Source organism: Sceloporus occidentalis, unplaced genomic scaffold, assembly GCF_023333645.1.
Source record: "Sceloporus occidentalis isolate IW3139 unplaced genomic scaffold, rSceOcc1.0.p SCAF_5, whole genome shotgun sequence".
Taxonomy (NCBI): Eukaryota; Metazoa; Chordata; class Lepidosauria; order Squamata; family Phrynosomatidae; genus Sceloporus; species Sceloporus occidentalis.
This window is the reverse complement of record NW_028316985.1, coordinates 27,481,682-27,495,479: the sequence shown is the minus strand read 5'-3', so window position 1 is coordinate 27,495,479 and position 13,798 is coordinate 27,481,682. Positions and strand designations below refer to the sequence as shown.

Sequence of the window (13,798 nt, the reverse complement as noted above, 5' to 3'; positions counted from 1 at the left end):
AGACATGGAAACACACTGGGTGACCTTGGGCAAATCACACCTTCTCAGCCTTAGAGGAAGGCAATGGCAAACTTACTATGAACAAATCTTGTCAAGAAAACACTGTGGAGTTTATCAGATGGGAAGAATTTATCTTAATTTCAAATGAAAAGAAAGTGGGGCCAGAATGCATTCACTTGAATTCGCTAGTTCAGCGAATTTATGTGAATTCAATTACGTTTGAACTGACTTTCCATTGCCTGAAAATAGCTTGCCATTGCCTGAAATTGTGTGTGATCATCTCTCACGCAATAATGTGAAACCCTATGATTGCATTCAGACTGACTTCCCATTGCCCGAAATTGCGTGTGGTAGTCTATCATGCAATAACGTTAAACCCCAGGATTGCGTTCAGATTGCCATTGGATTATACTTCCAATTTCGCTTGTCTGATAACGTCTTGTGATAGGTTTGCCTTAGGGTTTCCATAAGCCAAAAAACAAACAAACACCCCCCCCCCCAAACTTGCAAGCACACAACAGCATGTACCCTCATTCAGCTCTAATATGGTTAAACGCATAATGGTTCAAAGTCAAATTTTTATGAATTAAACACTCAAAGCCCTGGGCTTGTGTGGGCAAATGTGTTCTAACGTTTTTGGAAAAATAAAGTTGTTTCTGTTCCAAATATGACAATATATTGGGAATTTTGAAAAAAGATTTATTTTAAAAAAATGTTAAAACTCCTCATTTTCTCATGTTCATGTGCATGAAAACAGTGTTTCACATGTTCTGAAATTAAAATGGATTCACTTTTATGTATTTTATCTGTTTATTAAAATATTTATATCCCACCCCATATCATAGGATCTCAGGGTGGCATGTAATCAAATCTGTTTAACAGATTTAAACAATGAAAATCTGTAAAAATAATTTAAATAGACCAAAAGCACATTAAACAAATTAACAAGTTAAAATAAGGCAGTTAAAACCACAACAGCTTAATGTATATGCAGGTTTGGTCTTTGCTGTGTTAATTTTTTAAAAATTTAGATAAAACCTAGTTACTTACGCTCACATTGTCTGCCATCCCCTTCATAGTTGGGAAGGCATCTGCACTCCAGTTGGTTTCCGCTGGCAGCAGATATGGAGCACCTGGAGGTTTCTGGGCACTGCAGCTCCTGGCATTCAGGTATTGCTAGGGCAAAAAGAAGTTCTATAGAATCATGGGTTACCACACTAACCACTCTGAGTAAACAAACAAAAATCTCCCAAATGTCATCTATAACAAAGACAAATGGATGAATCTGGGATGCTCACACATGCTGAGTGTATAATCAATATGTTAGAAGACTCTCCTTCCAAAGGTATTAATGTAGCAAGAATAAAAAGGATCAACCATTCAAAACAGTGATAGGTATCTTTAACTCTCCAGATGTGTTGAACTACCACATTCTCTTATCCGTGGCTATGGGGGCTGGGATTTCTGGGCAATTAATTCTAAAACATCAGGACGGCTGAAGATTCTCCACCACTGCTTAACAATGACCGTTGAACCATGAAGTGCACACAGTTTCATGCATACTAACAGAGGAATATTACTTAAGTACTCTGAGGGATGATACCAAGGCCTAAATTCATGTGTAAATCCCAAGTACATTAGTACTGATTTAGCAAATTCCCATTGATTGCATGGGTCTACTCTAGCTGTGATTTTGGATTAGCTAGGACTTGAATTTAGGATTTAGGGAGCAAAAATGGAGGGTATCAGCAGTGTTTATCAAATTAGAATTGATCTGGAATTGGAAACACTGTGGGAAGGGTTGGTATATAGTCAGGGCAAAGCATGGTAGCCAATAATGTAATCTATTTGTTTAGACAAGCCTGGACCAGGATTTTTTATTTGTTGCTGCTTCATTGTACTGGTAGTTTCTGAAAAATAAGAATTTTTTGAGGTTTGTAAGAATGCCCTATGGTTAAAAATGTGCACTATGTATATACATGAGTAGCTATGTACACACCTAAAACTAAAGTGCTACACTTCAGAAAGCTGAGTGGAAATCTAAAATAAGCTGAAAAAGGGAGTGAATAGATGTCCTTGCAATCTGACCACATATACAAGTTCTCTGAAATGTCAGGTTAAAAACACACAGAAACTGTAACACAAGTTGGTGATACTTTGTGCAATGAGATTCATTGTGTGATATTTCTTCTTTCCCAATAATGTACCTACATTGCACATGCTACAATTCTTCTTACCCCGTAACATACCATATGCTACCATTGCTATACTAGTAAAAAAATGGCTGGTCTACATAGACCTTTGAGAAATAAAATCTATTTCAAGAAGGAACTCAGAAAAGGCAAGAGGAGAGGGCAGCTAGAAGGTAACTAAAGATATTGCTTAATATGAATCTTCAAATTCTTGGTAAGTAAATGCAAATAATTATGAAGGAAAGATAAAGGCTGGCATTCAGTGTTGCTATTCCAGATTCATAACACAAAGTTACAGTTCTGTAACTGCTCCATATTAAAAAAGACAATATACTCTTCCTACAAGTTTATGTAAATGCCCCTCAGCCCACCTTAACAAGTAGCCAGATCAGGTGAAGGAATTCTGTTCATGTGCTGATTGTGGCACAAAGAGGATGGTCCTATCAGTGAATGAGGCTGGGACAATCAGAAGCAATAGTTTAGTTGGATTTGAGAAAGTGAAATATGGCAGATGTACCTTGATACACCCACTGCAACTTAGCCTTTTGAATGGCTTGCTATACATTGCCACTATATGATGATTTGGTTGTTAACCCTGTGACATTCCAGCTCTTGTATATATCCATGAATATAAACATTAACATTTACTTACGTTGATCACATCTAGGACCTTTATATCCAGATAAACATGTGCACTTGCCATCTCCAGTTATTCCACTGTTGCATATTCCATGAACACAGTTGCATGCTATGGATAAGAGTGAAGTCTTTAAGATAGCCAATGATATTTAAACTATATACATAGTTCCAGAAATACTTTAATAAGTAAAATATTAAAAGCTCAATGGTATATGCTAATGAGTCTCCATGTGGAATACATGCTAGTCCATATCAGCCACTTCACCTCCAGCCTGCCTATAGCTGCTTATAGTACACAACTTTGTGAGAAGGCCCATCATAGGAGAGAGATTAGTTGAATGTACAGTTGTTCACTTATTCTTAAACTTGTTGTGGTGATGTATCGAGGAACTTCCTAATCCTGTGTCAGCAAAATGCAGTTATGATTGCCAGAAAAACAATCTCACGTTAAGGCACATTCTGAATGACTTACCCTTAAGTAAATGTATATTGCTTAAAAGTTCACACTTATTAATCATGCTGATACCATTATTGTTGAACTGTTATATTTATATATTTTCCTCTACAAATGATTATACTATTCAACTTTAAGAGACAGATGTATTTAAAGGCAACAGAGACTGATTACATTTAAAGGTGTATTTAAACATTGGGGATAGTAACCTAAATGGTTTTCCCCATGTCCATTTGGCTGAAGTTTGGGTTTGAACCTCAATTCTAAATTGAACATATTGTCCCCTGGCACACATCAGTTTCCATATACCAGAACTGATCTACTTAGAAACAGTTCACAGAAAACATCAGCTGCATTGCATAGGAAATAACTGTAGGAAATGTCTACAGTACATTCTCAGTGTGTCAGCAGCACCCACTAACCTTGACCTTTGCAGTTTTATTCTATACATAGATCATAGCTATCTACAGGAAACATACTTGTATCCAAGAACTTGAAAGAAGACTGGTGCACAGAGGGCTGCAGTTGGTTAAATGTTGCAGAACGTCCTGTATGTTACAGGACCATAGGTACAGCACAGTTGTTTTCTGCTGCTTAAGAGGGTAGGGTCCAAATTAATGAATTCGAACTATAAGGAAGGAGACATGAACTGAACATGAAGAAGAACTTTCTGATGGTAAGAACTCTTGATATAGATCAGCTTAGAAGATGGAGGACCCTCCTTCTTTGGACATTTACAAACAGAAGCTCAGTGGTCACCTGCCAGGGATGTTTTAGCTGTGGATTTCTTACATTGGCAGGGATCAGATCAGATGACACACGGGGTCCCTTATACTTTTGTAATTCCATGATTACAGATAGCTTTTGGCATCATGGCAATTGCTGTAGGCTGTGATAGCCAGAATTCAAGCTTGTGGGGTTTACTTTGCTAGAACTAGTCCAACAAAATGGAAATTCAGGAGACTGAGCTGATTACCTGTTTGTTTGTTTGTTTTTTTGCCTCCCATACACTAGGTATGAGAGCAACTGGTATAGACTACAAATCTATATCTGGGTTATGACAGCAATCAATGATTTGAACACTAAAATTCATTAAATCATTAAAGCCTGAAAACTGGCTGATGGAGGGGTATGAATACTTGCTCAAAGGCATTTGGTTTATTGTTTTTTTACAAGAGAGCTAACAAGACAAAAATGTGGCTTACAGATGAGGCTGACAAGCAATTAGCTCAAGGCCAGCTATGGCTGGGAAAAGAAAAGTAACTTGTAACTTGGTGCACTATTGTTAAAATAGTGGCAGTAAGAAGGGCTCACTGATCTACCAGTTAATTCTGAACTTCCTTCTACCCCTTTTCTGGGTAAACATGAACCTTGGAGATAGCATGACTACATAACTGAATTGTCAAGAAGTAGCTGCAGGTGAGCATTCATTTGGAAGGAATTCCTTCATTTGGAAGGAATTGGAAACAACTGCATTTCTCAGGTATATCTTGTTGCAAGAAACAATCCACAGACAGCTTTTCTAATAAATAATAATAATAATTTGTTTTATTTATATACCGCTATTCCAAAGATCATAGCGGTGAACAGCAAGTAAGCTAATTAGCAAGTAAGCTAATTTGCCCCCAACAGTCTGGGTACTCATTTTAGCGACCTCGGAAGGATGCAAGCCTGAGTCGAGCTTGGGCCCTTTTGCTGGTCTTGAACTCGCAACCTTGTGGTTTCGAGTGAATGGTTGCAGTACAGGCATTTAACCACTGCGCCACCAGGGCAGTTCTACCACACAGCGGTCACAGTTCTTCATTCCTTTGGACAGCAGTACACTAGATTTCTCAGATCATGGATCTTGCTCATGGGAGTCATGATTTGATAATAACAACAGGTTTTCTTTGAAGTTTTGAATGCTGCAATAATGCATGTAGTAACTTATCTGGGCAGTATATTAAGCAGTAATAGTGATACAACTTTAATTTGCGATCTATTTCATTTAGTTTCTAAAATCCAAAGCAGTCACACCTGATGTACAGTTTGGTCCATAAAGATTGTCTTCTGCACATTTTTCACAGGCAGTTCCACCAAATTCTTTCTGTAAAAGTAAGAATACGTGTAGTTGTGAAGAAGTAACATCAAGGGGGGGGGCACAATAAACTGCTATCCTTACCAAACTGGCTAAGGGTGAAAACTTACTGAATCTCAGAGATAATTCAAGTGTCTGGTGGTAGAATTCTATAGGGATGCTGCCACAGCTGATTGCCTGCAGCAAGGATTTAGACCTTATGACCACTGAGGTTCCTTCCACCTCTTTCTCTTTTTGAATAAACTCACTATAGGCATTACTCTTCCTTCAGTGCCTTTCCCCAGTTCTAATAATGTTAATATTTCTGATGGTATTTACATAATGATGATGACAACAATCACATTAAATACACAAACACATACCTGGCATGTGCAGGTTCCATTCCCGAAAACACCTTGAAAGCAATGCCCTTTGTTATTACATGGTGACACTGCTCCACCTGGACATTCTGGAAATGAACAATAAACAAAATGCCAATGAGTTTTACAGTAGGCTAGTGAGCTGCTTAAAATCTACTCAGATGTGTATGCTTTTCCCTTATATATAGTTTTATGTTTTAACATTTTTGGGTTCAATAGAAATATATGTATAATGAAATATATATATATATATATATATATATATATATAAAAAATGAAGTGTGTGTGTGTGTGTGTGTATATATATATATATATATATATAGAGAGAGAGAGAGAGTATATAATGAAAACCACTATATCATTCCCATTCAGCCCAAACCAGCCAGATCATCCAGAAGGACAACATGGTTGATGATACCAAAAGATATTGACAAGTCAAAGGTGGGTTACAGACCGCCTATTTGGGGCGGGCTGTACCTGCCCCTTTCCCCGGTGTATCGGGGCCTCAGCTGCCAGAACGGCAGCTGCTGAGGCCCCGATCCGCCGCTTTTCAGGCTGCGGGGGAAGCGGCAAAACGCCGCTTCCCCGCAGCCTGAAAAGGGGTGTCCTTGGGGCTTCAAGCCCCAAGGACACCCCGCGGCAGCGGGGAGGGGGAGAAAGGGGCCGCTTGGCCCCTTTTTCCCTTGCTTCACTGGGCGCAGCCGTCTGAAGGCTGCGCCCAGCGAAGCAAAGCGGCGCCTCAAACCAGGAAGGAGCTCTGAAACGGAGCTCCTTCCTGGTTCGCGCAAAGGGCGCCCTAGGAGCCCTGGCGCGGAGCAAGGACGTCACGTCCGCGCCGCCCCGTGTAGAGGCAGCGCGGCCGTGACGTCCTCATGACGGCGGCTGTCTGGAACGGCCGCCGTCATTTTTTACGGGCAGAGCGCGTATTAGGGTTAGGGAGGTGTGGAAGCACCGCACCTCCCTAACCCTAGTACGCGCTCTGCGCGTACTTTAGTGGCGGTCAGTAACCCGCCTAGGAGAACCTAAAAGGGTTGCATTCTCCTCCTCTTATCTTCATGCTTTCAAGGCTTCTTTAGTCCTCAGACCAAGTTAAACAGATACAGATCATCAGTATCATCCAACTAAATATTAAAAATAAGCAGCCAATTGAAAACTGCTGACAATTCCATTCCATTCCCCTGTTGTTTCTTGTTTTGAAACTACAATAGCTGGTGCTCAATCAGCTCACATTATTACTGCATTGTTCTCCAGTTATACCTTGGCAAAGAAAGTACTTCCTATTACATTTCAGAATGTTCTAGGCTTTATTATCTCCTTTGTGACACTCGTCTATCCAGATATAACCCCCACCAGCATGGTGTAGTGGTTTGAGCACTGGACTCTGATTATGGAGACTATGGAAACTGGACGACCTTGGGCAAGTCACACTCTCAGTCTCAGAGGATGGCAATGGAAAAACCCCTCTGAAGAGAATTGCAAAGAAAACCCCATAATAGGTTTGGCTTAGGGTTGCTATAAGTCAGAAAACACACAGCAATAATAACAAAGTTCATTGGGACCTAACCCCCAGTTCAACATTACATTATAGGACTGCAAGCTAAGGCTGCAGCCTTTAGTACAATGCAAGGGCATAAATTCCATTCATTTCCATGATACTTGCTTCCAGATTAACATGTGTAGAATAGCATCTATTAAAGGCTTCCTTTGTTTCATCCCACCACCCAGTAATCACTACTTTCTGGTCTAGTCCTGATTGAATGCCAGTCATAGGTACCCCCCCCCCCCCCCAAAAAAAAACAAACAACTTCAGTGTAATTATGTAATGATGCAAAGTGATTACAAAATAAATTTATGAAATGAACCTTTCAAAGTTCTCTTTAAAAATCCATGAACAAGGTAGTTGTAACCATTTTAAAAGACAAGGTATTGTTTTATAGTATTCTAGAGCAGTGGTTCTCAAACCGTGGGTCAGCATGAGAGTTGCTCAAGGTTGGGTGTGAGACTTGGAGGCACTGTTCCTTCTCCTCCTCCTCAAACTTTTTTTGTGTTGAGTTAAATATTGAATTTATGTAAATAAAACTGTTCTAATTTGAATGTTTTTCTTACAAAATATTAAAATACAAATATACATGACTGAATGAATGCGTGTGTGAAAACATGCACACTAAATAAAATATTTTTATTCATATGTCAAGTGGGGGGTGGTGACATCCACATGCAGATGTAAAGGGCGATCCCAAGGGTAAAACATTTGAGTACCACTGTGCTATAGTATGGAAAGTGGTAGACTAGACATTAGGGTTGCCAGGTTTTTATAAAGGATCTACCTAGTTTGAGGGTTGGAAAGCCTGTATTTTTATATAGACTGAATGAGAATTCACAAATTCAGTAGTTGGGAATGTGGGCATTTTGAGGAAAGAGAAGACCAAGTTGCGGAAGCTTACTGCCAATATAGATAGATATGGATTTTAATAAAGACAGAAAATTGTCAATTCCACATGTCATGATGTTGGATGGTCCAATTATTTAGAAAACCTGGCAACTCCAGTGGAAACAAAAGAAAGGGCCTTCTTTTTTTGCTGCCCCCAGGGTCTGGAGCTCCCTTCTAAGAGAGGCTATCCTTTTGGAATGAAGAGAAGACCTTTTCCTTTTGTCAGTCCTCTGAGGACAAATTGCTCATTGGAAAGGGCCTTTAGTATTTTGTCTTTATTTACAGTTTTACTTTCTTTAATGAACATGCTTTTAATTGCTTTTATTTTGATTAATAGTTTAATCTATTAGTTGTATCTGCTTTAACCTTTCTAAGCGTCAGGCCATTGCTCAGTATTATTTAAAACACCCCTCCTCCCCCTGGTGCCCTCCAGATACATAGGACCACAACCGCTGCTAACTAACCAAGAATGGCTGATGGCTGTACAATCCAGGTATGATGATAGTTTAGTCCTACACATTTGGAAGGTGCCAAATAAAAAGAGACTGGTCTGTACAATGAGTTGTCACTTGGCAGTAGCTGTCCAGGATTTTAGACAGGGAGGGAGGGTTGGGCCGGGGTCTTGTGGGTCTTGTTGTTTTTGTTGTACATTGTATTAACTCTGCTGTTACCCGCCTTGATCCTCAAAGCAGAAGAGGCGGGATATAAATTATTATTATTATTATTATTATTATTATTATTATTATTATTAGACAGGTGGTTTTCCTAACCTGTCCTAGGGATTGAATGTGAGACCTTTTATACACAGAGAACATATTATATGCCTTACCTAAATAATTCAAAAGTGTGTTCTTAATGTGCTTTTTCTTGATAAATCTCTAACAAGGCATAGCTGGTGTTTAATAATTATTAAATAATAACTAAATAAGAGGCAGTGTTGTATAGTGGTTTGAGTGTTGGACTACAACTCTGAAGACCTGGGTTCTAACCCCTGCTCGGCCATGGAAATCCACCGGGTGACCCTGGGCAAGTCACACTCTTTTAGCCTCAAAGGATAGCAAATGCAAACCTCCTCTAAATAAATATTGCCAAGAAAAGCTAGTGGTACATTTGCCTTAGGATCTCCATTAAAGTTCAGAACTACTTGAAGGCACACAACAATAACTGCAAATATACCTAAATAATTTTCAGATATCTGGGATTAAAGAAAGATTAAACTGCAGTTTTGGATTTCTGAAAGAAAGACAAGAAAAAAGAACGTTCTCATTGTTGTTTTTTTTTTGACACATGAATATATGCCATTAAAGTGCTTTTTACCTAAGCAGTCTGGTCCCCAATATCCTTGGCAACATCGAGGCTGCAGGAACTCCCTCACACATATATGTCGACATCCTGAGAGAGTGAGAGTGAAAGCCCTGATTTCAAGATCATATCTGCAAGTAAAGGATTGAAGGCTTGTTAAACTTTTTAGTGCCTTTACATGAGCCCTGTTAGGGATCTTATTTACATCAATTAACAATTTGTAGGCTACTCTGAGAGCATTTCTAAAGACTGGGGTATAAATATAATCACTCACTCACTCAATCATATTCCCAGAATGCATGAAAGGAGCACCATTTACACTAGGTTCTCATCCTATATTTTGTGAGTTGGATGTCTGAAGTGATAATTTCCATACGTTCATAATAACAAATTTGGGATCTTTGCAATTTTCTCCAATACGCCAGCACTCTCATGGGAAGTATTGCATCTGTGAGGCTTACCTTTTCTCCCTCAGAGCTCTAACTGGCCATTAGAAGTCATGTTCTTCTTTTGGAACTTAGTTACTAATTATACATTTCTTTTAACATGTTCTGTAAATGAACATATTTCCCCCCTATAATTTTATATTTTTTATATTTTTATCTGCATTCAAAAGGGAACTCAGTTACCCACAATAACATTCTGGTACAGCAAAAGGCAGGAAAATAAAAACACAAAAGGAGGAAAAATAACCACATAGTTGTCCATTTCTATAGAAGCTGGCTAAATATAAGTCCAGTTGTAAATTTCATTTAAAACATCACTTTTTCAAGTGTTGCAAACATTATTAGATCTGTCCATTGGATCACAGGTGGGAAAAAAAATCTTTCCAGTAACCAAGTATCAGTCTTTTAGCAGTCAAAAGGGCACAGGAAATGTAGATTAGAAATGTACTTCTATGTGCAAATATCACAAGATGAATGAAAGGCTGAGGGCAGTTGTGCATGCTGCTTATTTAACCTGTGGTCCTCTACTAACCATTTTTCTGGGGTCCCTAATTACAGACATAGGGTTTATGCATGTTGGGCCAGCCCAAGACATTTTGCTGGTAAAGATAAGGTAAAAGGTGGTGCCTTCTCTATGCTATGGACAGAACCTGATTGGATAGCTGGCTGAACTTTTCAATATTGGTAATGGGGTAGGGGCCACACCTGTGGTAAACATCAGTCTCAGTGGATTGAAGACAAGCTGTGTGATCCAGCTCTGACCTTCAAAGGAAAGGGGGAAAAAAAAGCTAGGGGACTCAGGAAGAACAGATATGGGAGAAACCTCATTCTGCCCAATAGGAAGGCCAATCCTGTATGTATGCATATGTTTATCATTAGCCATTCCTGACATTTAAATGCATACAGTGAGCACCCACTGTTGAGATGGTGGCGATGTGGCTTCCATTGGCAATGCCCTTTCTTGCTCACTCAGCACCACACTAGTCCTACCAGGTGTACCCTCCTCCTGGGTTGTCACCCAGTGTAGTCTGCACCCCTTGCAACCCCTAGTGACACACCTACCTAGAGTTCTCCTCCACATGCATCCTGGCAAATACAGTTGTATACGTGGAGATCGTTTCAGTCCATACACCAAGATATATATATATATATATATATATATATATATATATATATGGGGACAGATTCAACTATTTTGATACCTTCTTTGGAGACTTTGCTGCCTGGCATGGAACAACAAATGCCAACCCCCCACAAGTCAAGTTACATTGTATTCAATGCCAACTAGGTTATTTTGGCACATGTGGTAGAAAATTTCATGATCACCTATCCTCACCCCACCTTGCAGTAAAAATACAGTAATACCCAAATTAACAAAATATTGCCCTTTCAAAGAATAAAAAATCTGCTCCTTTAGGTGGCTGGTCCTGGTCCTGATAGCTACCATTGTACATGTTCATTGAAGGTGTATAAAATATCACAAATGGAGCAGCTTCTGACTGAGAAATAAGTCCACCCTCCACATGAACTTCAAATCCACAGATATTGTGTAGCCCATTCAGATGGAAAACATCTCTTTCAGAATAGGGGGAAGTCAAATTAACAAAAGAATTACCTGCAGTCATGTATCCCAGAGTTATTGGTAATTTTGGTATAACCTTCAGGACACTGTATTTCATAGTTGAGAGAGCAAGATCTGCATTTGGTTTTGGTGGTAATAAGTGTCTTCTTATCACAAATGTTCTTCCTCTAAAGGAGGGAAGAAGACAAGTTGAAGAGTATAGGGTTGCCAACTTTTTAGTGAGGCATTATCACTACTCCTTTAAAAGCAGTTTCAGTTACAGAAATTAACAGTGGTTTCTAGACTGTTTTGCGTATCATTAACTTTGTCACTAATTTTATTTAACAGATGTGTGATAGTCTGGATGTCTTCCCTCATGAGGCAGCTAATAGCATAACTGGTGATGAATAACTATATATTAACATCCCACAGTATTAAAACAGTACAATAATAGTAACAATAGAAGAACAGCAACAGAAGCAATAGATTAAAACACAGCATCATAAAATTATTCAAAGATGGGAGGATCTGTATTTCTCTGTTCCAATTTGACTTATGGCTGAGCTGTTTCTTTTGGTTTAGGCAGCTATATTTAGTTGGATAGATAAGTTCATAGCTATTTTATCTGTTTTCATTGAGATACATACACTGAAAAGTATGTCCTAATGTATTTAGTAAGATTTATTCACAACTGAATATATTACCCCGAAATATATCATTTTAACAAAATATTTGGTATCAGCCAAGAAATACTGAGCTCTAGAATTAACTTCAGAATTCATCACAAAATCTCAGATTTTTTTTTATTGGCTGGTTTGGACTAATAAAATAAAGGTAAAGATAAAGGTTTTCCCTTGAAAAGGTTGTCTAATTGTGCTCAACTGTATTTACTCATAAATCATAATGTCCATATATCACTGAATCTAATGGTAATGGTTGTGACATAAACAACTGGCAAAATTAAAATTACCTTTAAATTACAATATCATATGTATAGAATAAATGCTTTTATGTATATACATAGTTTCACGTGACTGAAGTGAAAGTTTGGTAAAATGTAATTTTTCAAAATTTATTAAAATTTATTTTTTTAAAAAAATAAAAATATTTTTTTTTCAAATTTGACATATTAATTTTTTTTAAAAAAAGCCTAGGGCCTCTCTTTTCTCCTCCCACTGATCCTCACCCCACTCACACCATCTCTTCAGCATTTTAAAGAAATACAGGCAAATGCCACAGCCTGTTTTGGCGAAAATACAGATGTTTGAGGAGCAATGGTGTTACCCCCCTTTAGTGTGTTGCCTGGTGTGCTCCACACCCCTAGTGACACCACTGATGGAGAGAGTCTATGCAGGAAAGTAGATCTTGAAACATTTACTTTTTTGGACTGCAGGTCTTAGAATCCTCCAAAGGTCTGGGGATTCTAGAAGTTATAGTTCCCCCTCTCTGCCAAAAAAGAAATTTCCCAAGAGATTGTGATCCCATTTCTCCTCTATATGTCAAGTAAATAAGAATTCAAAATGACTGCTGCTTTTAACAAGTATAAAACTAAATTTGACAAGGCAAATCTTCACCTGTAGGTACATCTTCTTTCTGTGAAGGCCGATAGTAAGGCAGTCCCACTGTAAGCCTCATATAAAAAAAAAAACCCACTTCTTACCTGCTCAGCAATTCCCATTAAACTGAAGGTATTTGCAGTCAAGGATGTTAGAAAGAAGAAGACTATCAAATGCTTCCTCATGATGAAAAAAAGAGCTGGTTATCACAGCTATCAGTGTTATAGCAACAAAACTTCTCTCAAATGCTGCTATGCTTAGTTCATCCACATTATTAGACAAATATCCATGTAGTTCCAATAACACAGCTTTTCTTTCTCTTTCTCCTGAAACAAGCTAAGATTGAGGAGCATGTGAAATATGACCAGAGACAGGAAAGGCTATTCAAAGGCAAAGGGCTGGTGATGAGAATGCTCACAGCAAATGTAGTTAACACTTCATAACAGGCATCCTGCCAGACATTACTGTGTGGTCCCTTTTCTGCTAATTCCCTCATTTCCAGTTTCTAGCACTGGTGACAGCACAGTTCCAAGGACACTGACTGGTAACAGAAGATAACATTCTGGACATGAGTGACCTAAATTCAAAAAGGGGCTGCTAAACACAGTGGATTGTGTCCTAATCTTTCTTAAATGAACTATAATCTGATATAACTGGGTTTGTCGTCTTTGAAAAGATGTGCACAAAAGAGTGGTGTAGTGGTTTGACTATGACTCTGGAGATGGGGGTTTGAATCCCTGCTCAACTATGCAGGGACGTAGCCAGGGGGGGGTTCTAGGGG

The 13,798-nt window shown here is 38.7% G+C and overlaps 1 protein-coding gene across 1 annotated transcript in view; it reads right to left on the bottom strand.

The window, feature by feature from the left end:
* STAB2 (stabilin 2) overlaps positions 1 to 13,208 on the bottom strand; it is a 98,687-nt gene extending 85,479 nt beyond the window's left edge. Inside the window, exons 1-7 of the mRNA XM_089527976.1 lie at positions 13,122 to 13,208; positions 11,516 to 11,649; positions 9,470 to 9,585; positions 5,725 to 5,810; positions 5,302 to 5,371; positions 2,845 to 2,940; positions 1,051 to 1,176 (exon numbers count right to left, since the gene is read on the bottom strand). Of these exons, the coding sequence (XP_089384102.1) occupies positions 1,051 to 1,176; positions 2,845 to 2,940; positions 5,302 to 5,371; positions 5,725 to 5,810; positions 9,470 to 9,585; positions 11,516 to 11,649; positions 13,122 to 13,202 (709 nt within the window). The 5' untranslated portion in view covers positions 13,203 to 13,208. The remainder of the gene's footprint in view (positions 1 to 1,050; positions 1,177 to 2,844; positions 2,941 to 5,301; positions 5,372 to 5,724; positions 5,811 to 9,469; positions 9,586 to 11,515; positions 11,650 to 13,121) is intronic.
* Positions 13,209 to 13,798: the final 590 nt, after the last annotated feature.